This window comes from Apium graveolens, chromosome 1, assembly GCF_009905375.1.
Source record: "Apium graveolens cultivar Ventura chromosome 1, ASM990537v1, whole genome shotgun sequence".
Classification (NCBI taxonomy): domain Eukaryota; kingdom Viridiplantae; phylum Streptophyta; class Magnoliopsida; order Apiales; family Apiaceae; genus Apium; species Apium graveolens.
In genome coordinates this window covers 14,585,721-14,611,830 of record NC_133647.1, presented here as the reverse complement: position 1 = coordinate 14,611,830, position 26,110 = coordinate 14,585,721, and the positions used below count along the sequence as shown (strand labels likewise).

General features: G+C 32.7%; 1 protein-coding gene across 1 annotated transcript; it reads right to left on the bottom strand.

Annotated features, from left to right (window-relative positions):
- Positions 1–5,168: 5,168 nt before the first annotated feature.
- On the bottom strand, positions 5,169–6,301 carry LOC141719341 (two-component response regulator ARR14-like). The gene is made up of 3 exons (XM_074521717.1): positions 6,022–6,301; positions 5,869–5,945; positions 5,169–5,493 (listed from the first exon to the last, which is right to left on the bottom strand). The coding sequence occupies exons 1-3, from the start codon at positions 6,269–6,271 to the stop codon at positions 5,359–5,361; spliced, it is 462 nt and encodes a 153-aa protein (XP_074377818.1). The 5' UTR covers positions 6,272–6,301; the 3' UTR covers positions 5,169–5,358.
- Positions 6,302–26,110: the final 19,809 nt, after the last annotated feature.

The following is a 26,110-nucleotide window of genomic DNA, read 5'->3' as shown; positions in this document are numbered from 1 at the left end:
TTGAGAACTCATTGTCTTTTGAGTCAAAAAGCTCATATTCCGGAGTAAGTACTGTCATCCTATTTTTCTTGATATCAGAAGGACCTTGACACTTTACTTCTAAAGCATCCCAAATTTCCTTTGTTATTTTACATCCAAGACTACTATACAAGATATGTATTACTTTTGCATCTTTCATGATTGATGATGGATCCTCTGTAGTATAGTCTTTCTTTATTTTATCAGATAATAACTGGCAAAAATATACTCTCTCAAAGGATGAACAATTATCCTTGAGAGTTTCTAGGTTATCAAAAAGATATAACAATTCGTAACACATATAGTGTACGCCTAATCTGTACTCATACAGTGCACAGTTACACAATAAATAAGAAATCCTATTCTATTATAATAAGAAATCCTAATACATATCCATGTATGACTACTTTTGTAAGTAAAGTCCTTCACCGCCTTGAATTCTGCAATCCTTTTCATTCTTTGATATCTACTAATGTGACTAAGTACTGATCATCAAATGCTGATCATCAAATACTGAGAGAAAGATACTGATGACGTCACCTTCAGTAAATCCTGATATCAATTACTAATAATAAACTCTCTGATAGTTTATATACTAATATCATCAATTTTTTTTAACATTTAATTTATATTCTAAGTGTTGAGGACCATATTAAACATGTTGAATTAGTTATGCAACTGCTCAAGGAAAATCGGTTATATATGCATAAGAAAATATGTGAATTAGGTAAAAAGGAAGTGTCCTATTTAGGCCATATCACCACAGAAATATGAGCGGCTATGGATAATTCTAAAGTGTAGGTCATGACAAATTGGCCTGTACCTCAGCACATAAAGGATCTACGTGGGTTTCTTGGTCTCACTAGATATTATCGGAAGTTTATCCGAGGGTATGCCAAAAGTGCGCACCCACTTACCGATTAATTAAAAATGACAAATACGGCTGGACTGAAGCTGCTATTACCATATTTACTCTATTAAAGAACTCCATGGTGTAGTCTCCAATTCTTGCTCTCCCAGATTTTCATAAAATGTTCGAAATTGAGATGGATGCTTCGGGTTTTGGGGTAGGAGCTGTTCTCCTGCAAGATAATCATCCAATCGCCTATTATAGTAAGTTGTTGGGACCTCGAAATTGACTCAAATCCATCTACGATAAGGAGTTGATGGTCATTGTGTTTACGGTCCAAAAGTGGATGTATTATCTTATGGGTCGTCAATTTATGGTCCGTACTGATCAGCAAAGCCTACGCTCTTATTTGAGCAGCGTGAAATTGGTTTGGCATATCATTGTTTGGTGGAAATATAATGGGTTTTCATTTCGATATCAAATACAAACCCGAGGGAATTAACAAGATCGCCGATGCGTTTTCCCGCGAATACAACAGCTCACGTGAGTTGTCTAACTTAATAACAACAAGTGGAGTGCAAAGGGGAAATTTCGTACCTCGTATTCAGAATGAACCGTTCGTTCGTAAATGGTGGGAGCAAATGGTAAAGTACAGGCTGCCAAATGAAACATTATTAACCAGGGGATTATAAGATACAAAGGGCGTTTGGTAATCCATCCAAAATTAAAATAAGTAGACTTGGTACTACATGAATATCATGATACCACTTTGGGTGGCCACTCGGGTGATTATAAAACTTACGAGCGCATAGCCCGTAAATGGTTTGGGCCTGGTATGCAGAAAAGTGTGTTGATGGTTTACCCTGCTCTAGTGGATTAGATACAGTTTTAGTGGTGGTAAACCGCCTGTCCAAATATGCACACTTCAATGACATTAAACGTCCTTATACGGCCGAGTCTGTAGCACATGGCTTCATATGTGAGGTGATTCAACATCACGATTTCCCTGCAACCATTGTGTTCGATTGAGATAGAGTTTTTTTCAGCATTTTTTGATGAGAATTATTTAGGAGTCAGAGCTCTGCACTGCATCGCAACTTAGCATATTACCCGCAATCTGACGGGCAAATGGACGTAGTGAACAAAATGATGGAAACCTACTTAAGGTGCTTTATTAATGACAAACCCAATTCTTGGGAAAATTAACTTCCATGGTTAGAGTTTTGGTACAACAGTTCCTAACAAGTGTCTATTAAATGCTCACCATTTTATATAGTTTATAGTCGCGAGCCACCATATTTGTTGTATTTTGAAAAAGGAAGTTCATCAATGGCTACAGTGGAAGAACAGTTACAAGAAAGGGATGCTGTGTTGGATGATGCTAAGGCCTCGTTGTTTCCGATCTTTTCCCCTATTGTATTGAAAAAAGAGGTCAGTGTTACGACCCCCTATTGTTACATCCAGTATTGATCAGGGATTTTACCTTAGTCAACCGACTTTATCTAGAAAATTACTTTTTTTAAGTGCAAAACAACGAATGCAAAAATATGCCGATGCAGGTCACCGCGAGGTGGTTTTTCAAGTGAGGGAACAAGTGTTTTTAAAATTGCAGCCGTATCGTCAACTTTTCTTGGCTAGTCATCCTTGTGAGAAGCTTTCTACACGTTTCTATGGGCCTTTCTCTATCCTAGAGCGAGTTGGCAATGTTGCTTATCACTTGCAGCTCCCTTCGGGCACACATATCCACCCTGTTTTTCACGCCTCACAGTTAAAAAAGGAAATAGGAACAAAACCTGCATTTTTAGTAATTTCTCCCCTGTTAATTACTGAAATGGTTCTGGACGTCCAACCTGAACGAATTCTCAATGCGTGACCTACCAAGAACAATCCCAACAACATAGAAGTTTTTATTAAGTGAACAGGGTTACAAGATTGGGAAGCAACATGGGAGGATTATAAACAGATTGTGAACTTGTTTACTAAATTTCACATTTAGGACAAGGTCAATATTTGGGCACGAGATAATGCAAGAAACTTATGTGGGATGTTGACTTATCAAATGAAGGGCAAGACTGTCAAAAGAAGTTGAGTAGAGGTAAAGAAGGAAATATCTATTCGGGGAACCGAAAATATAAATAATCAAGGATATGGTTTGAGGGGAGGTATGCAAATGTTTTATTGAGTAAAGACATTGTCTTAGGATTGGGCATTTGTAACCCTAATTGTTTTTTTCGCTTAATTAAACACTGAGCGTGAATTGTCATTCGAGATTTCATTTCAGCTTATTGTCTTCTAATTTGAATAAATTATAACCCAATTCATACCATTTTCCTACTTTGTATTTTGTTATTAGTTAAGCGATTCTGATCATATGTCAAAATCAGGCCTAGAAAGTGTTGAAAAGTTTCTTGTTGCTATGGACCTGACGGCGATGCCTAGATTTCAAGTTCATGATCTTTAAAAGGTAAAATTATCTGCATGAGTATCTTCACAATAATATCACTTAGATGCGGTGTGAGAGAATTATTTGATTTCTATGGTCTACATCATATTAACTTTGTATTATTTCCTATATTAAAAATTTAGATGTGATGACTATAGGATAATATTTTGTTTTGTTATTTTACCTCCCTACCTTAGTTATTTTTTATTTATATCCCTATTTATTTCTAACTTCTGGTTCCCCAAACATCCAGGGATCGCCAAATATTATAGTTGATTGCTTGCACATTATGTAGAAAATATATGTATAAGGAAACTGAAAATTTATTTTATTGGATTTGTGTTAATAATCAATTAAATAGTGATTATAGAGAGTATTTGGATTCAAAGTAAAGTATTTGGATTCAAAGTAATGTTCTTTTGAGTTATACAGCAATGTTATAGAAAGATAGGAAAAAAATTCCAATGCGGTTCTCTGCATTAATACACCAGCTAGCCATAGATCATTCGAGGACAAGACAATATTACATATTCTTGTTAATAATTTTTTGATAAATTTATTGGGTAAACTTGTTGGGATTTTAATCTAAATTATATATTTAAGTTATTGTTTTATCTATTTGAATAAGTCAACATGTTTTATTTATAAGTAGTAGTAGGATTAGTACGTGGATGAGTAGTGGAAGTACTAGTCAGTTAGGTTTTATTAGTGGAGAAATAATAGGAAGGGGTTGCTGGTTTTATGCTACCACTTGTTATTTTAGTTCTATTTAAACTATCACCTGTAATCTTTTTTTTGATGAGAAGAATGTATAAGTTTATTTTCTCCGCTAAACACCAAATATACATGTATATATATAAATTCTAGTTTTATATCTCTACACTTGGTATCAGAGCCTATGTTCGTGCACGGTAGCTATGCTCTTGTTGAATATGAAAACCCTTGTACTTATCGTTAGTTATGGGAGCGGTCCTTTTGCTGGACACATACGTGCATACGGTTCAGGTGGTTCTTTGTTGGGGGTGTAGCTGTGCACACGAGTCAATTTCCAAGTGGTGCCAGATGGGCAAATAGGATATATGATGGACCTGATGAATCTTATGGGAATCAAGCTACATATGTTGCGGTTGAAGATTGGCTTAGGAGTAAGTATAGGAGTAAGCAATTCCTCTGCTGGTGGAGAGCTAAAATCTTGTGGTGGCGAGGTGACACATTCGTGGGAGATAACTATGATGATAAACCGGCTTTGTTATAGACAGATGTAGCGTGCCAAGACGGTCAAGTAAGACATGCCATACGGGCAAACAAAAGGTCATACATGCTATGTTGAAGTGCCAAACGGGGAGAAAAGTTGAAAGTCACACGGGCTAAGTTAAAAGCCATATGGGCTGCTAGTATTTGTTGAGGAAAATTTAGATTAAGGGGGAGATTGTTGGGATTTTAATCTAAATTATATGTTTAAGTTATTGTTTTATTTATTTGAATAAGTCAACATGTTTTATTTATAAGTAGTAGTAGGATTATTATAAAAGTTGAGTGGCTATGAGAAAATATGTAAATTATGTTATTTTTAAGTTTTGATTTGTATAATTGTTTGCATAATTGCTTGTTATTAAATTTAAATTTAAATTTTGTGTTAAATTGGGATTCACTTGTATTTAGATTGGAATTGGTGATCATTCAAAAAGTTTAGAATTTTATTTCAAAGCTGAAATGGCTGGACAATCTCAAACTTTTATATTTAAAACTCAGAAGTTCATAATGCTTGAATAATGGTAAAGCAACATTGCAGCAAGTAAAATGACGTAGTAAGTTTTTTTGTTGAGCAATACTCTTAAAAATCTATGGGAAAGATTCTCATGCAAGATATAAAGGATCTCGATACAAAAAAAACTACACCTACTAATTAAATAAAGCTAAGAATGTATCAAAATAAATAAGTTGCAAGATAATGTTATTACACAACCAAAGAAATAAGAAACTTGAAGGCTAGGGTGTCATAATGCAATCCACAAACATCTAATGATGTAGGTCTCAGTAGTTACAATTACAAATTCAGCAGGATCTTTAAATTTGTCGGATGTAGCATACTGGACTCACCAAAAACTTGCACCCACTCCTTAGTTGCAATTGGGCGGTGTGTCTGAATCCCCTCTGATTTCTTCTGCCATTGTCTAAATTTCTGCATTTGTTAGATTCAAACAAATTAAAGTTATAGTATGTGGTTGTCTAATAAGTAACAAATATAAATTGGGAAGCTTCTATGCAGGGTATATATTCTTAGTATTCTTAGTATATGTGCCACATGAATTTTTCTGGACTAACATAGATTGATAATATATCCTTTTGTAACCTAAAATGTAGATTAAGAATTTAACAATACATCCAACTTAATGGAAATTAATTATGTTGATTTAAGTAGATTAAGAATTTAACAATACATCCAACTTACTCGAAATTAATTATGTTGATTTAATTGTTTGACAGATTAAAAATTGTGAAGCAACATATTTAAAGATTTCAAATCTAATCTAATGTGAAAGCAAACTAGAAAGACCTGCAAATGGCTGTTGACTTGCGTCCTAGTCAGCCCTGGCTCATTCATAATCTTCAAAATATTCTTCCCAGAACATCCTACAAAAATAAATAAATTCAATATTAGTTTAAAGTAGATGTTACATTTGATTTGAAGTGATGAATTGAATCTTACTCTCAGGCCCTAACTCTTGGATGGCATTCACAAATTTTGAATGGAGATCATGGGTCCATTTAACTCTCTCTTTCTTGGGGCCGGAAGATTGGCTTTCGTTGAACTTTCCCTTGTCTAGTCTGTTCTTATACTGCTCAGCATACAGAGAAAATTTAATCACCTCTTCATAAGTCAGGGGCTTGAGTAGGAAGGTAACAGCTCCGTTCTCACTGGGTTTCCATGAATCTTTGGCTTTCTTATCTGAAGACATTACTGTGAAGGAAAGAAAAAATTATCACAAGGTAATAACAGTGAACAAAGGTAGGAAGGTTGAAACAAATATATATAGAATTAGATTCTAGGTAGCTTTAAAATATATTAAAATGAAAGAGAACATTTTTTTTTCATTGTTTACAAACAATTTTTTTAGCATGTGTACAAACATAGCACAATTAATGTCAGACAATTTGGCCCTGCCCGCCCGATCGGGTCAAAGTCTGGCCCGCTGCACCTTTTGTGCATCTCTATGTCTTATTATAAAGAATAATTCTTTCATTATAAAAAATTTAGGCAAGAATGAAAATTAATAGGTGCATCCTAATTAATTATATAACAAAATGCTAATTAGCAGTAAAACAAATAGAAATAAGGAAAAATATTAGATATCCATTTTTTTCCCAAAAATTTGTACAAAACTTGCTAGCACTAAAACGAAAATGTGGCTGTTTTCGATCATGATTTAAATTATCATGGAATTACTTAAGCAAAAAAAATGAATAAATCACAAAACTTATGGGAAGATTAAATGAGAATCAAATTTATTACTTACAAACAACTGGTAACTGATGTTCCGTGTAAATTTGTTGGTGTAATGTGAACCCATCTATGTCAGGCATATGGATCTCTAGTACTACCAAATCCAACTTTATATTTTGGGCATGGAGAGAACACAAAGCATGATCCACAGTTCTTGCAGTAACAACTGCAAAAGAGACATAAATATTCATTAACATGTTTAAATAATTTTATTTTTTATGAAACTTAGTAATAATATCTCAATTTTTCTTCATGTGTCTTAATTGAAAACATAAATCTATTACAAGAATATTTATTTAACAAATATACAATAATTATATGCATCTAATGTCGTTCAAATTATTAATGAGAAGGAGAAAGAAGGTAGAAAATTAATCACAGAAAATGACCTTTGTAAGAGCATTGTTTCTCCATTATACCAGCAATTGTAACTAGGGAGTCCATATCATGATCTACTAATAAAATGTTGGTTATTTTATCAGAAGAGCTTTGTAGTACAGCATTATTGTTTTGGTTACTCGACATCTCCATTTGTGCAATGTATGTGTAATAAAAGTGAAATATATATAAGACTGAGAGCACAAGCCATATAAATATAATTAATTGTGCTATATAAATATAATTAGTAGATGAGTAAGGTAGTTGTTAGAGATATGAGGTAAGTGTGAGTTATTATAATTCAATCTCTCTAATAAAATTAATAAATATGAGTTTTTTACTAATATTGTGGGTCCTCAAAGTATAATATTTCTACCTAAGTTCAAATTTGTTTCATAATAGATATTAGCCAGGTATTTATTGTAGGTTGACATATAGCTTTGAAGGTGTGCAAATAACATTAGGTTGGAAGATTTCTCTACTAATTCATGACAAAATGGCTAAAATCAAATGCATAACGAGTCTTACTCTAATACAAACTAAATTAAAAAAAACTACGAACTGCACCCCACCCAATTTAAATATACCCTCCTACACACAACTCCACCTAATTCCTTTTATTTTTAATTTGATTTTTTTCATTAAATGGTGAACTCTTTTTAAAATATTACTTCGCTATACTTTTCCACATACTCCAATAATCAGTATAAATACAAGATTTGATATATTTCGACGATAAATCAGTAATTATGCCTACGAGAATCTCTAAAACCTGCTGATTTCTGGAATAGTACTGATTTCAGCTTAATGATTCATTTAAGCTTAGATACTGATTTCTCGTCAAAATATTGCAAATATGATATGCAAATTGATGAGTAAGAAATAAAGAAAAATACGGTGAAGTTATTTTTTTAAAAATGTTAACCGACTAACGGGAAAAATCAAATTAAAAATGAAGGGAAAATATATACATGAATATATAGTGCACATGGAGGAGAGAGAAAGAGATTGGACACATGCCTCTTATTGGTTTGTGGTTTGTATACTAATATTGATTTGTATTTGAGCACTTGAATATGCATGACATCCCTAGCAATTGCTGTCCTATGACATTGAAATATAAATATTAGTTTGTACAATTAATTACGATATTGAGCTGGTTAGGACATTACATCTAATTAATTTTTTAGATTTGATTACAATGTAACATTTTAATTTTATAAAATTCTCCTTAATGTATTTTACAAAATAGTAAATAAATGAAAAATGTCTCCTACTATTGTTTTAAGGTTCTTAAAATTCTTTTACCAGTGTTATGTATTTGCCAACCAAAATTATCTTGTTCATCGTATTATAATGCAACATGTTTAGAATAAAAGAAAAGAATTTTTATATCATTAATATAGTATTAACTTGATTCAAAAATAAAGAATATATTAAGATCTAATATGGTATATTATTTTTATTGTGGTTGCCTGATACTCATGAAGATTTAAAATAATAATAAGATTGTACAATAAAAGGATATCAGCTAAGTTCGACTGCAGAAAACCGGTCGAATTTTCGACGATGGCAGATTACTTTTGTTTGAATCTGTTTAAAATTGGATGAACATTTTTTGATAGGTCGAATTTTAGAGGGCTATCATCTTTATCTAAATACGATGGGCTAAATATGACTGTTTAATTTCCTGACCCGCTTTTATCGACGTGTCCCGATAGAATTTAGTAGAATCCCATTTTTAGTCTAGCGATTAAAATTTGCACTAAAAATTTGAATATCCTGCGCATTTACACTAAATACAACTAATATCAGTAACCACTACCCCATAAGTGCACATAGACAATGCCCACTATGTAGTTGCGTAAGGTCTAAATGTATTTCATAAGGTAATAGGTAACACAAAGCCAGCATTGCCAATACGGGCATGGCCGTAGAGCCCTAAGGCGACCAATTGTACAATACAAGAAAGCGTTGCATAACGCTTCTTTTACAACAGCAAAGGCATACAATGGCATCAACACTTGGTGTTGCATAAAAATGAAGCCACATCACTATAGTGTCCTACTTGTCAAATGACACGTTATTTTGCCCATTCAGCGTTGATCCCCACCTTGCCACATCAGCAGTGGGTTCCACATTTGGCACATCAGCAGTGGGCCCCATTTTGCCACGCCAACAATAAGACCCAGTTTGTCAGATCAACAGTGGGCGTCACTTTTTCCATGTGAGCAGTGGGTCCTACAAAGTGTAATGTAACACCGATTTTATTCATTTACGATACCATTTTTATTAATATGCAACATCATGTTTAGTCTAATGCAACACCATATAGCTTCCAATAAAACAATTCAAAAATAAAAATTTTGACATAATTGTTCTGCTTTTACATTATTTCTGCCAAACAAGGCATCCAACATTCAATACAACAAGCATCCAATGAAATTTAAAACTTACTAAACCGGTTCCAAAGTCTTATCAACAAACATAGATTAAATCGGATACATACTCTGGTTCTAACTATCAATGTACATAAATTCTAAGAAGTAGTGTGTTGTCATGAGTGGTTGGAGTCACTACAAGAAAATAGAGTAAAATCGACCGGACATAACCGACCGACGTCAATTTGGTAACCTTAAAACCGACCGACGTTGTTGGTCGGTTAAAAGTCAACCAAACGACACCGTATCGATTACGTGGCACACATAAAACCGACCACCAGTGAATGGTCAGTTTTATGTACAAAAAATGACACCGTTTTGCTGATGTGTTACTTTTAAAACCGACCACCTACATGTGGTCGGTTATATTCACAAATTTTACAGGTTAAAACCGACCATACCCTGTGGTTGGTTTTGTATAATAATAAAAAATTAATTTAAAGTACAAAAAAAGTACCTGTTACAGAGAAAACGGTATCATTTTATTCTTCTGCCTAAAATCGACCGCTGACGGTCGGTTTTAACCTATTTTTTCTAATTTTTTGTTATATCTCTCATTTCTTGATTTTGAGCAAAAAATTAAAAAGACACAAGTGATTGGGGATTGAAGTGGAGGAGTTTTAGAAAATTGTAAGTTTTTTCCATATTTTGTAATTAATATGTGTGTGTGTGTTTATGTTGGTGGTGTATGTATTAAATGTTGTTGTATGTATTTAATGTTTTTATTTTTTTATATAATATTTGTTGTGAGAATTGAAATTTGATAGTAGATAATTTGTAAGTTAGTTTCATTTATTATAATTATAGTGTGTGTTTGTGTGTTTTATGAAATACATGAATAAATATGAGATTAATGATAAATTATTTGTTAAAAATGTTTTCTTTTTAATTTTAAAAAATATTATTGTAGATGGAAACCATTGATCGAAGTTGGATTGGTAATCAATTGTAAAGCGATAAAATTTCATTGACCCCGGAATATAGAATTAATGTAGAAATTTTTTTAAAATTTGCTAGCGAAAATGGAATGGAAGATGGTACAATGAAGTGTCTGTGTAAATGTTATAAAAATTTGAATTGGTTAAAGATTGATGATGTTAGATTTCATTTGCTCGCTAAAGGGATGCTTGAGGGTTATACCGTGTGGACGTCGCACGGTGAAATAATAGGAAGAAAATGTAGTCGAACATCACATCACTGTTATTGTGTTCGGGAACCTTCGAGAGTAGAAGAACCGGTAGATTTGAATGCGATGTTACATGATTTAGCCGGTGAAAATTATCAATTTTATAAAACTACGGATACGGGAACTATGAATGTAGAAGAATCTCCAAATGATAGTGCAAAAAAATTGTACGAGGTTATTATTGAAAATGGAGCACCTATTTATCCCGGTAATAAAAAGTACATAAGATTAAGCTTTACCACCAAATTATTGGAATTCAAAAATAACTCGCATTATAGTAATAAAGCTTTTGATGGTTTGCTTAAACTTCTTACGGATGTGTTACCAAAAAACATACATTACCCGAAAATTATTATGCAATGAAAAAAATTATGAAGGATTTGAGGGTTGAATATGAAAAAATTGATTTATGTGAGAATGATTGTATGTTATTTTATGGAGATGACAAGGATAAAGTTGTGAGTGATATATGTGGTGAAGATCGTTATCGAGATGTTTCTAGGAAAGATGGTAAAAAAATAGGAAAAAAAATCTTAAGACACTTTCCTTTGATCCCTCGATTACAACGCTTATATATGCCGGGACATACATCCAATCACATGAGATGGTACAAAAATAGAGATGTGAAAGATGGAGAAATAAGTCATCCCGCGGATGGAGAAGAGTGAAAAAATTTTGACCGTCAGTATCCTTCATTTGCTAAAGAGATTCGTAACATAAGGCTCGGTCTTGCGACCGATGGTTTCAACCCTTTTGGCCCTACCGGGAAAAAACATATAGTGTGTGGCCCGTGGTGATAGTTGTCTACAATCTTCCACCATCGATGTGTATGAAAAAGCCTTATATGTTCATGACCGATATAGTTTCGGGTCCAAATAGTATTGGAAAAGATATAAACGTTTATCTAAGGCCTCTCATCGATGAATTGAAGATATTGTGGAATACCGAAGTGAAGACATACGACCAATCTTTGAAACAAAATTTTATAATGAGAGTGGCTATTATGTGGACAATTAGTGATTATCCTGCTATGAGTATGATAAGTGGGTGGTCGGGCAAAGGAATAATAGAATGTCAAGTGTGTCTTGGAAGCGTGCAAGGGTTTCATTTAAAATATTATGGAAAATGTAGTTTCTATGGCACAAACCGAATATTCCTTGAATCAAATAATCCACTCCATCAAAAAAGTAATTTGTTTGGTAACGAAGAAAGAAGATTGTTTCGTGGTCATTTGTCCGGTGAGGGTGTTAAGGAATTACTTGATGGTTTAGTTTTTCCACCACCCGAAAAGACTAATTGGAAGGCAGGGAGTGTCGGATACGGGGTGTTACCACATTTGTGGATCGATGAGAAAGGAAAGTCACTTAAAGCACCTTATTCCCTTACTAGAAAATAGCGTAAAATTTTGTATGAATGGATTAGTTCACTAAAACTTCCGGATGGTTATTCCTCAAATATATCACGTTGTTGCAATGTTGAGGAGTGTATATTTTACGGATTCAAATCGCACGATTGTCATATTTTTCTTCAAAAATTATTGCCTCTCGCAATTCGTGAACTTCTACTGGCGCCTATTGTTGATGCAATCACGATAATTTCTAACTTTTTCCAAGATTTATGTTCATCCGTGATTACAAAAACCGACTTGGAAATAATGGAAAAATCGGTTATCAAAGCATTGTGTTTGCTGGAAACGATTTTTCCTCAAAGTTGGTTTGATTCGATGGAACACTTGGTTGTATATTTAGCCAAAGAAATTAGACTTGCTGGACCTGCTTATTGGCATTGGATGTATCCGATTGAGCGTTTGTAGGGAAAATTAAAACAAAAAGTCTTTAATAAAGCAAGGGTTGAGGGGTCAATTGCTGAACGATATATGGAGGATGAGATTCTTAATATTTGTTCCTTTTATTTTGCCTCTGACACGATCCATAATAAGGTACGTCGTAACGAGGTTTTCTTTGATGTGCAAAATTCTGAGAATTTAGAAGTGTTCAAATATCCAATTCAATCTCTTGGAAATGAAGGAACTCGATACATGAGTGATGATGAACGAGAGTTAGTGGAAGAATATGTTCTTTTAAACTCTCCTGAAGTTCAACCTTATCTAAGGTACCAAAATCTTACTTTAAAAATATGCGTAATAATTTTTGTTAATGACACATGCATGATTTTTGTTAATTTTTGTTTATATTTTATGAAGTACCAAGATCGTGTTATGCGACAACGCCCGGAAACTTGGTTTAAATAAAAGGTATTTATCTATTTTTAATTTGCATGATTTGTTTTTGTAATTACAACGTCTTATCGATTTGAATTGTTTTTAGGTTGATAAAGATGAGGTGGAAAGACCTCTTTTAGGGACTTACTTGAAGGGCCGGTATTAAAAGTTATGACTTTTGAGACTTGTCAAGTTAATGGATATAAATTTTCAACAAAATCTGCATCCGGTTCTGGTATTGTTGTTAAAGGAAATTTGTACGGAAATAATCTTGATTATTATGGTCAACTACAAGAAATTATTAGACTTATTTATCAAGGATGCAATCATGTATATTTGTTCAAATGTATATGGTTTGATAATGTTGGTAATGGTGTGAGGATTGATAAGAATCGTGTGATTATAATTGATATGACTTCAAGATTGAAGTCAAATGAGATTTTTATTTTAGCTAGTCAAGCCTCACAAGTATATTATGCTCCTAGTGTATTGGATCCAAAAGCAAAAATATATACGGTGGTCAAATCTAAAAGTCGCCCAATTGATGAATCTATCATTGCGCAAAATGATATAGAGGACGCTTTTCAGGAAGATTGATCTAATGCATCGACCTCATTTTTGCTCTTTGTCGATTTTGCACAATATGGAAAAATACCGTTTATTCGGTGTGAAGAAGAAGAACAAGACGAAGAAGATGATTTGAAGGATGACAAAGATGAAAATGAAGGAGAAGAAGAAATAAGTGAAGGTGACAATGAGGATGATGATGATGACGAAGATGATGATGGTTTTGACGATTTTGAATAACGTCATTTGTATTTTAAAGATGATTTTTAGTAAATTTTGTAATGATTAGGATACTTTATTTATAAGTTATAGTAAATTTTTAGTGGGTTTGTGAATTTTTGGTTTTAATGCTAACTTTTTATGCTTTTACGTCCAGTTGTGATTAAGCTATTTTTTTACTCGATTGCATATATATATGTATGTGTATGTATTTTTTGTGTTTATATATATGATTCGAAGTTAATTATATGTTTTTTGTGTTTGTTAAAGTATTATTCTCACATAAATTGATGTGTTTCACTTCAAATCAAACTTCATTGAATTTTCAGTTTTTATGTAAAGTTTTGCATGTTAAAAATTTGTCGGTTATGTCAATTTGTTTAATATAGGTTAAAGTCATAATTTTTGGGTGCTTCGTCGGTTTGTTTACTCTTTTTAGAAGTATAAATGTATTTTTAGGGTTAATTTTTAGGGGTTTGCTCTCATTAAGACATAAAAGTACTCGAAATGGATAATTCTCACTTAAATTGAAGTTCATATGATTTTTCAGTTTTCATGTAAAAATTTGCATGTAAAAGATTCGTCGATTTTGTTAATTTGTTGAATATATGTATAAGTATAAATTTTAGGTTTTTTGTCGGTTTGTTTACGTTTAAGTAGAAGTATAAATGTATTTTTAGTGTTAATTTGTAGGGGTTTGCTCTTGTAAACATGATCCGTACTTGAAAATGGATAAATATTGAACTTTATATGTGAGTTTGGAACTTTAATTTGTTGTATATATAGATTAAATTGATTTAATGGTTTAATTTGCGTAATTAAATAATACTCTAATTAGTTGTGTTTATTTTTACCGTTAATTTGTGAAATGGACACGTTTATATGCATTTTATATGCATTTTTTGTGATTTTAAATGTTTTTTTATGTAATGTGATTTACTAATGCAAGTCGTTTCATCGATTTGTTTGTTTTCATATTGGCTAATATATTTTTATTGTTTATTTTAGGATCTTTTTGCTTGGATGTTGACATTGGTTATGATAAGTCTTGTGGTGTTGGCGATGGCAAGAAATGGGAAGGGGAAAGATAAGGAGCCGGAAAAAGATAAGGGGAAGGCAAAGGCCAAGGGAAAGGCCAAAGTCGTGAGTAAGAAGGGCAAGGGCATGGGTGCAAAGGGAAAATGAGGGAATTTGCATTTGCAGGATGAGCCGACGGATTCAGATTCGGACCAGAATGATCTGACTCGGCACATGACAAATGCGGATGAGAGAGAATGGCGAGGAAGGCGACCTCGATCACATTCGAGTGGCATATATGGAGAGAAACCGCCAATGAAGCCATATCGCATTGATATCTCCGATGGACAGTAAGTTAAAAAGTTTTTAAATTGCATTATTCCTGTATGTTTATATTTTTGGTTCTGTTCAATATTATTATGCGAATTGTTAATGGTTATTGTTTTCTTTTGTTTAAATATACTATTGAAGATGATACGACTAAGAAAACTCTTTTGGCTATGATTCGGGAGGAGTGGCCTTTTGGGCGTTACACTTATACTGATATCGAAGAACGTCACCCAGGTTGGTTGAATGCAAGAGTCGGGGAGTTTCAAGTAAGTTAATTTTTTTTTTGTAATTGTCATTTATTTCTTTATTTTATGATGTATTTATCCTCGTTTTTTTTTGCAATTTTAGAAATATTATAGGCATCTTAAGGGGCAAAGTCGTTCAAAGGCACGAAAAATTATGAAAGATCACATTAAAGTGACGATAAAAAGGACTTTGAACGAGCTTAAGAAGAGGGTGGAGGGAAAAGCACGGGAGGAGGGTGTGAGCAAGTTGTCTTTGAAGCCGCCTTATTGGTCCGTTCCTTTTTGGAAGGACCTTTTGGAGTATTGGGAGAAGAACGAAGGACACTTGCACCGGCCATCGGTTGGATCCACCAACCGACAACAAGTTGAAAGATTGCATAGTGCCGGTGCAAGGTCATTCAATAAAGTTCGGGAGGTAATATTATTATATTCCATCACACACACATACATACACATTCACCATATTTAATATAATCAACTAATTATTAGGACGTGCTAATATAAGTTATTTAATATTTTGAAAGGTAATGATGAACAAGAATAACAAAAAGCTGACGAGACTCAAAGTGTGGGTCAAATGTCATAGGAAAGTTGGATCCGATCCGGAAAATCCCGTCTACACAACACCGGCCGCCATGCGTATTGCGGTAATTTTTATGTACTCTTATGACCATTTTATGTGATTTGAAATGCATCTTTAATAAGTTAATTTATCTGTATTTTCATGTGATTTTAAATGCATTTTTATGTTTTTATATGCATTTTTATATGATTTTAAATGCATATTTAATAAGTAAATTTATATGTATTTTCATGTGATTTTATATGCATTTTTATGTGATTTTAAATTCATCTTTAATATGTGATTTTATATGTATTTAATGTGATTTTAAATGCATTTTTATGTGATTTTAAATGCACCTTTAATATGTGATTTTATATGTATTTTAATGTGATTTTAAATGAATTTTTATGTGATTTTATATGCATATTTAATATGTGATTTTATATGTATTTTAATGTGATTTTAAATGCATTTTTATGTGATTTTATATACATTTTTATGTGATTTTAAATGAGGGTTAATATGTGATTTTATATGTATTTATGTGATTTTATATGCATTTTTATATGTGATTTTATATGCATTTTTATGTGATTTTAAATGCATCCTTAATATGTGATTTTATATGTATTTATGTGATTTTAAATGCATTTTTATATGTGATTTTATATGTATTTTTATCTAATTTTAAATGCATCGTTAATTGTTTTAAATGAACTTGTAGGAACGATATGCCGCCATTCTCGAGCGCATTCCAGTGGAGGTTATACAAACGGGTGATTGGGATGAGCCGTGGGATTGATGGATGGAAGCGTTGGAGGTCCCCCAAGGTAGAAACCCGAAAAAGAATTATGTGGTGGGGTTCCCCAATACTCGGGCCACCGATCTCTTGCCTACACTTGCTACCCGGTACCAAGATTCCACACGGAATAAAGCCGGCTCATCCTCATCTGCTCCGAGACAACGTGAAGCCATCCCCGACAATGTATATCTTGCCATCATGAGGAATGTTCTTACAGAGATCCGTGCTAATCCAAATCGGTTTGCTTGCCAACTTTCCGATGCGAAAATAGCAATATTCGCACGTACCGCTTTCGAGGCCTCGAATCCATCCTCCGATCCTAGCCAAAGGTTGCAATGGAATAACCTTATGGGTGGCGAGATCATGCATATCGTGGGCTCCTTGATTGAAGATATCATCCAAAAGACGGAAGCTCGTGTTGCAGAGGTATAATTTTTGACCTTCTTATTTATTAATTGTTTTCATTCACATGTAAATTTTGTTTCTTGTTTTTAACTAGTTTAATTAAACTTTTGTATCTAGTAAAATAATCGGCGTTCTATGGAAGTCGATAAGGATTACACGTCCGAGGATGAGACCTCCGATGATGAGGACTTTGATGATGGCGGCGGTGATGGCGGCGGTGATGACGGCGGTGATGGCGGCGGTGATGGCGGTGGATCGTCCGATGTTGATTTGTCGGATTAGTTTATATTGATTGAGGTTAAGACTATTGTAATTTGATGGTTTTGGGATGTAATATAATACGTTGTGATGGTTTGATACTTTGTCGGTTATTTATGATTGCTTATAATGATGTAATAATACGGTTTAATCCTCCGGTTATCGGAGTTTGTGAATGTTTGCATTGGATTTAATTACTATGGTTTAATTATGAAATTTACTAGTTTTTGCGAATGATTTTGAGTAGTATAGTTTAATGATTATCATTGTTGTTTGTTTTGGTTGTTTGGTTGTGATTGGATTAGATTTGTGTATCGATTTGGTTTGGTATGCAGGGGATGCAGAAAAACCTGCAATTTATTTTTAAAATCAGACCTTAAAACCGACCGACAATAGGCATAACCGACCACTTTTGACCATTACAAAACCCAGAAAACCGACCGTCAGGTAACATAACCGACCACCTTCTTCATAAAACCGACCGTCTCCTTTAGAGGGTGGTCAGTTTTATGACGGTCAGTTATGACATTTAAGTCAGCTTCTGGTGTAAAACCGACGGATGTGCACACTTTGACCACGGTCGGTTATGAGTTCCAGTCAATATTTTAAAAATAGACATAACCGACCACCAACGGTCGGTTATGACTCAGTGACGTGGCGAAACGTGTGCACACGTGTTACCACGTGTACACAGTGACCCCACATTTCAGTAAAATGCCCAGGCACTTAACCGACCACTGTATTGGTCGGTTATGAGGGTTAAACCCGACCAAAAGTCAAAACCGACCAGGCTAAAACCGACCACGGCCTGTGGTCGGTTATGACCCTTTTAAACGACCGTTTTGCCTCTTAACCGACCGTTTTTGACGGTCGGTTTTGTCCTGTTTTCTTGTAGTGAGTACCATATGTTGTGACATTAGCTCTTTTATAATCACCTCAGCTATGGTCCTGCAGTATTTTCACCAGGAAAATTTTTAATGAACATTTAAAATATTAGCTATGCATTATGAGGAGAAAAAGAAAAACTAAACTTATTACAATTATTAATCCCTACTAGAATAAATCCCGTGCGATGCACGGGTTCCCATTAATATTTTAAATTTTTATTTATCAAGTTATATTATATTTTTAAAATATTTACATAAATATATAATGATTATAAATTTATAATAAAAATAATAGAATAACATGTGGTCGTAATTTAGTAAAATAAATAGACTATTTCTAGTAGTTTAACAATTTAGTAGTTTAGCAGATATGTAACACTATTATTTATATCTTTTAATAATAGGATAAGTTGTATTCGTAGTTTAGTAGGATTAGTATACTATATTTATTAGTAGTTTAATAATTTAGTAGTTTATTAGATATATAACACTATTTATCTATTTTTGTAATAATCAAAATTAGGGAATTATCGTTGAACAAAACTGTTGAACCAAATTATCTCTATTCCGGCTATTATAGTATAGTATAGATTTGTCATAATAAAATTTAGTACCAAATTATAATAATAATAAAATGACAACATATTATCAAGACCCTCATAGAACTCAAACTGTAACATTTTATCAAGTTTATTGATCTATATAAACTTATGCAAGTTTAACAAAATGTGGTTTTAAGTCTTGTACATTATTTTTCAAAGAACCTAAATACCTAGTTATATGCAGGTTAGTGGCATCTTTCGTTTTCTTTTGGTGGCATCCTTCACTTCCTAAACTTCTTCTAGCTGCCTAATAATCATGTCACATACATAATCAAACATATTACTGATAAAAAAGCGCATATACAGTAACATACAGAGTGTTTGGTTTATCTAATTTTCAATAAAACAATTACTTACATCACAAAAAATTTATTTATATATAATCGACATTTTTTTTACAAAGACTAGTAGACGCTATAACTTAAATTGAGAGTAATTTAAGCTAAATCAAATGTAAGTTACCTTACTAGGTCTTCATGGAATACCTTGACTAATATGTAGCATGCAGTGCTACTTTTTTTCTCTGTGCAAATCATGTATTTAAAGGTATAGATGTTTACATATAATACTGGATATAGTGTCCACAAGATAAACGGAAAAAGAAATAATGATTATTATCGTTTATAATTCTCTATTAGTATCAACAATTATTATTTACTGAGGAGCGAGCAAGCAAGAAAACTAATCTAAAATCTTAATAACCCAAAGCCAAAAAAAGGCTCTGAATTTGAAATGTAAACATACATATTGTTTTAATAACCTTGTAGTTATCCTCTAGATATGTACAAATGCTCCATTTAAGAAATTTTCCACAAGGTATTAACCTTTAAAATATCAATTAAGTTTTGCTACATACATGAAAATATAAAAAAAACTTATTACCATGTATCATCAGTTCACTATATCAACATCACTAACCTCTAGTTGGGATAAGGCATCACTAAACTTATTACCTGATCATCATATCTCTTTGTGGCTCTTCTCGGCTGTTCTCTTACCAAATTGACTTGAGTTGAGGCATTATGAAGAAAAGGTAAATTAAGATAATGCTGAAGTGTTATCTATTATTTTAATTTTTTTGAGATTCCAAATTGACCATATGATAAGTTTCTAACAACTGTCTCCAATTTTGTCAGGCACTGAAATTGAAAGGCAAATTTCTTTGCAGCACCTTCCTTCAATAGATAGTAAAAATCATGACCATTAAAAAGGTCTAATGAAGATTAAAATTATGACAATCATGTTATCAAAGTTAATTATTGTAGTTAATCAATAATGCACAAAAAAGAGCAGCAATCACTATTGCAAAAATGCAAAAATTACAAATAAAGTTTAAAAAAACCCCACTAAAATGAAGAACCTAATCAAAACCCTAAAAGTCATGACCTGATTAGTTAAAAAGAATCAAATCAATTAAAAACTATAAATTAAAGCCCACATATATACAACTATCTTATGATTATAATAACTACGGAGCTACATATTAATGAATTTCTCTCACGTACAACAATTAAACAAAACTAACTTATAATTGGAGGAACTACAATGCAAAAGTCGTTCAATTAAGCAATTAACAATAATTTTATAATCCAAAATGAAACTTATTCAATTTAACATCACAACAACTCATACAGACACGAATAACTAGAGAAAATCAGTAGTAACATCAATAAACTTTTAGAGATTGTAATCTAATGGAGCGAATCGAGCCTTTCTTAAGCCTCAACGAAGTAATTCTATCGTCTCACATTGATCCCAACAAAGTAATTCTATCGTCTCCCATCGATCCCAAGCACGAATCTACAAACTGCTCCTAAAAACTAACATTCGATTGCGGCACTAACGACACTATCATCTCCAAAGGTGAAGTGTATGCGAGATAAGCAGTGATACGAAGATGCATTGGTTAAGTCTTGTGATGTAATATTGAAACCCTTATGAATAGTGTTTTGCTGATTATGCTGAATAAGAAAACTTTTCATACCACACTATGTAGGGGTTCTTTTATTGATCTTCTGAGATATTATTAGTACTCTATGTGGTATATAAGTGTATGTAAAGATCGTCAGAATCCAAATCCGAACACTTTGATTTTTCCCGAAAATCCACCAGATACCGAAAGAATTGAGTATAAGGTAACATGGTTAAAGGGATTTAAATTCAAGGATTATAAGAGAGAATCATTAAAGGATTATAAGATATTGAGAAAGATTTAGGGGAACCCAAGTAATAAGATCCCGGATGTGATCCCTCAAAACAAGTGGTTAAAAGAGAAGGTGACATCATCAAACCTTAAGGGAAAGACATGTGGCTTGGAGGTGAGGTCATCCAAGTGATGTCATCACTTTATCAAAGCAATCTCCACCAAGTATTCATTTTACAAACACCAAAATCAAAAGCAACCAACACAAACTCATTTCTCTTCTTCCCCCATCTATTTCTCCCGGCTTTTCCATGAAAAGGAAAGGAAAAATTTTGAAAAATCAAGCTACACACCTTCATAATTCAAGAGGTTTATTTCTTTAGCTTCCATAATTCATAACTTAGATGAGCCATAAGTTTAAGCCGAAGATTCCATGTTTAACATAGCTAATCAATTCATCAAAGTTCTTGGTGAATAGTGTTTTTCAAGAACATGAAATTTTGTTCTTGAGTTTTTGTTTAGATTAAGCTTTGGTAAGGACTTTCTAGGGTGATTCCAAGCTCCTTAGTTACTTTTACTCACCAAGGAAGGTATAATCTCTTAAGCTAGCTTTTTTATTGAATGTTAAAAGCTTAATATGTGTATTATAGTTCATGAGAAGCATGGTGTTTGAATATGTAGAGATTAGTTGGTTTTGTGATATTTTTGGAGTTGTAAATCTTGGTTATTAGTTAATGAACTTAAGAATAGTTTTAGTTCATGTTTGAGATTAATATAAATTGGAAAACTTGAGGTGTTTGGGCTGTTGTAGTGATGTATGGATGGATTTTGGTTGTATGGTTGAATTGTGGTTGGTTTGTGGTTGATTTGGAGTAGGATACAAATTGGTAATCGCGTAAACATAGCCGTCGTAATGTTCGATTTACTTTATACTGTTTTTGTTCTTAACATCAGGACCCGAGGACTCACTTTAGGTTTTGACCATTGCCATGATTAGATAGTTCATGTTACGAGCTTCGTTTTGATATGTGGTTCGTTTGAATCCGATGTACGGTTTAGGAGAAACGATCGTTTTAAGTAACGGCGTTTCCCGAATGAACCATTACCCCTCGCCTTACTTTGAAACCTTGGTTAAGGACTTTAAATGACTAATTGGGATATGAAACAATTATTTTAAGTGGAATAGGCAGTTGGTAAGGTTCTCGCGAAAGAATCGGCTTAAAACTCTTAATGGTTAATTTATTAAAAATGGTGGAGCCGAGGGTACTCGAATGACTTAGGTGATTCATTAAGTGTAGGAGTGACCATAAGCGAACGTTAGGGTTCAATTGGTTAAAGTCTAGTTTCTTAAGCGATCGGGGTTTAATTCCAACTTATGTTGTTGTTCATAGGTTATCGGACCCACTCTAAGCTTAAGTCTATCCGGGAGTACTCAGGCAAGTTTTCTACCTATTATACTGTTGTGGTGATGTATATATGTATATGCATTATCTTGTGATAGATGCATGTTGGTTAATTAGCAAATTTTGCAATATATTGAAGCATGCTAAGATGGTATATATATGCATGTCTGTTTCGTAATCTGGTTATCTATCTGTTGATTTCAATGCTTATAGTTGGATAATACCTATGCTAGAGATAAGCAGTAGTTGTGTATACCCTTAGTATAGGGGACCCAAAGGTGAACATTTTTCTAAACCGGGAGTCGACGTTCCCGAGTATAATATATATATATATATATTTATATATATTGATATAGTTTTCAAAACTATTAATCGAATAAGGTTTATTCGATAACTTTATTTTATTAATGAATATTATTTTGAATATTCATTCGAGGGCTTATGACTCCGTTTATTTTATTAATTGATTTTATTTTGAATATTCATTCGAGGGCTTATGACTTCGTTTATTTTATTAATGAATATTACTTTGAATATTCATTCGAGGACATATGACTCCGTTTATTTTATTAATGAATATTACGTTGAATATTCATTTAAGGACTTATGACTCTGATTATTTACTAAGTAATATTCATTATTTTATTAAAGAATAATGTTTCGATAATCAAACTTATTTTTGATTATTCAAATAAAGATAGTACTTTCGTATAAGTATATCTTTGGTTATTTAATACCCATTTTAAGTATGAGTTTCAACACTTCTACTTCGATTATTTTTATAGAGATTATCCTTTTTGGGAATATTATTTAAATAATAATATTCAGATATTTTCTAATATATTGGGACTGATTTATTTTAATGAATCAGCAGTACTCCAAACATTCTTAAAAATGTTTCGAGTCTTCAAAATGATTTTTAAAAGTTAGAGCGGATCCCAAAACTCATTTTTTTATATTTAAGATCTACCTTTCAAAGGGGATTTAAATACTCGCTTAAAACCTGAGGGATCCGGCTCTGTGGTGTATTTTATATTCGCAACGAGGTTGCTGTTTTGATAAATGAATTGATTACTTACCCAACGTTCGGGAAGTAAGTCCATCTATTGAGTTGGCATAAGCAACATGGCCTCAGTGGGCGTCCATAAAAGTGTAGGTGGCTCAGTGGGAGTCCATCAAATGCGTAAGGGGCTGAGTGGCAGTCCAACATAAGGTCCTAATGCGGCCAGGGTGATGACCGGTGGGGGATTCATCCATCTACTAGTAGAAAAGGTTACTTATTGGTATCTTTGCCTGATCATCAAGATATCAGGTTTATGTCAAGGTTTTCTCCTTTCCAAATTCATTGGATATTACAACTCTGCTTATAATTTTCATAACAGAGGTTTTCAAGTAGTGTATGAAATGTATATATATATATAGGTGTGTGTATATATATCAGGACTTAATGAAGTATCTCGTAACTTCATTATTTATAATGATATTTCATAAATTGAATCTATTCAAGTCTTATATTGTAGTCTCATCAGTGTGATCAACTTTTGAAACTAATTATAACTTGAACGGTGGTAGTTCAAGTAGTATTCGGAAGAGATATAAGTATATTGGAGTATCTTGTAACTTCATCTTTTAAACTTATATCTAGTAAATGATTATCTTATGCATATCAAAGATTTTCAGAAAAATATTGAGACAAGGTTAGATATATAAGATCACCTTGTAACGATATTTTTATACAGTTATAAACTGGAACTCTGTGTATATTATACATGTCAGAGGATTTCAAAGATTTTGAAAAGTATATATATATGTATATACTGAATATTTTACGACTTGGTCGCGTTAAGATATCAACTTGGTTTATTTCTTCTTAACCAAGACTTTCTTGAGTACTATGAGAATGCTCATGTATTGTTAATTATTATACATATTATTTCGGTGGGCTTGTTGCTCACCCTTGCTTCCTTCTTTCATCACACAACAACAGATAGACAAGATGAACATGATCAAGCTCCCAATTCGCGAACGGATAGGAAACGTTCCACAGTTTCCTGTAGGCGTTGATGCCGCCGTAGCTGAGGTAGAAACTACCAATAGGCTAGATTTTCAACTATTGATGTACCAGACTTATGTATATTTTGAATTGTAATAATGGCAAAAAATATGTAAATTTATTCAGAAACCCTTTTGAGGTGTAATGACTTATAATTGTGGAATAAATGACTTGTGTTATTTTTGGTATTCATCTATGAGACTATAACTTGTGGTGTGTGTATATTGTGGGGGTCACAGTATGCAGTAGTTGGTTGGCGGTTAAGATTAAGTATTGATAAGTGAAATGAAACTCGTGACAACCCGAATCCCCACCCCGGATTTGGGGGTGTTACATGTCATATGAAGGTGGAAGAGGTTTTGAACTTCACTGTGAATTTGAGAAAGAAATAATTGGAGCTGCTTATCTAAAGAGATAGTCGGCGAGAAAATGAGATTTGAGGGAAATTTAAGTGGAGAAATTTCAATTAGAAGGAAATTGTTCGACCAATTTCTAGCCTCAAGAATTACGAAAAGATCTGTGTCTTATATCCATTTCTTTTAATTCATTTTGTCAACTTTTCTTATATTAGTTAATACAAAAAATTTAAGAAATTTTAGGAATATTATATAATTAATATAATATAAATGTAAATAATTGTATTTTATAATATATTATGTATTGTATATCAAAATTTAAGGTTTTGTATTATGATTAGGATTTAGGGTTTAGGGGTTTGACACCAGTTTAACTATTGTAAAATTATATCGCATAAATTTAAAACTTTTTTTAAAAAAATTAATAGGTATGACTTCCGTACGGTTGGATCGTTGATGAAGAATTTTAAAAAATTAGAAATACCATTTGGTATAAGACTAATTAATGGGAACCCATTTTGACCGCAATTTAACTATTATAAAAATACACCGTATAAAATCTGATTTTATTTTTAAAATATTATAAATCTCTAAAATCAGTTGGTGTTGACATCCGTAGAGTTGGATCGTCGAAAAAGACATTTAAAAAATTAGAAACATCATTCAGGACAAGACTCGTTAATGAGAACTCGTTGTGGCCCCGACTTGACTATTATAAACAACACCGTTTAAAATATGATTTTTTTTAAAAATTACACATCTCTCCGATAAATAGGTATTGACATCCGTAGAGTTGGATCGCCGAACAAAGACTTTTAAAAAAATTAGAACCACCATTCGGGACAAGACTAGTTAATTGAAACCATTTTGACCGTATTTTGACTATTATAAAACCACACAGTAAAAAATATGATTTTTTAAAGAATTTACACATCTTTAAAATTATTAGGTAACATCATCCATATGGTTGAATCATCGAACAATAATTTTAAAAAAATAGAACCTCCATTTGGGAAAAGACTAATTAATGGGAACTCGTGTTGGCCGTGGTTTGGCTATTATAAAATCACATGATATGAAATCTAATTTATTTTAAAAAAATTACACATCTCTATAATTATTAGGTAACATCATCAGTACGGTTGGTCATCGAACAATAATTTTTTTAAAAATAGAACCACAATTCGGGACAAGACTAGTCAATGTGAATCATTTT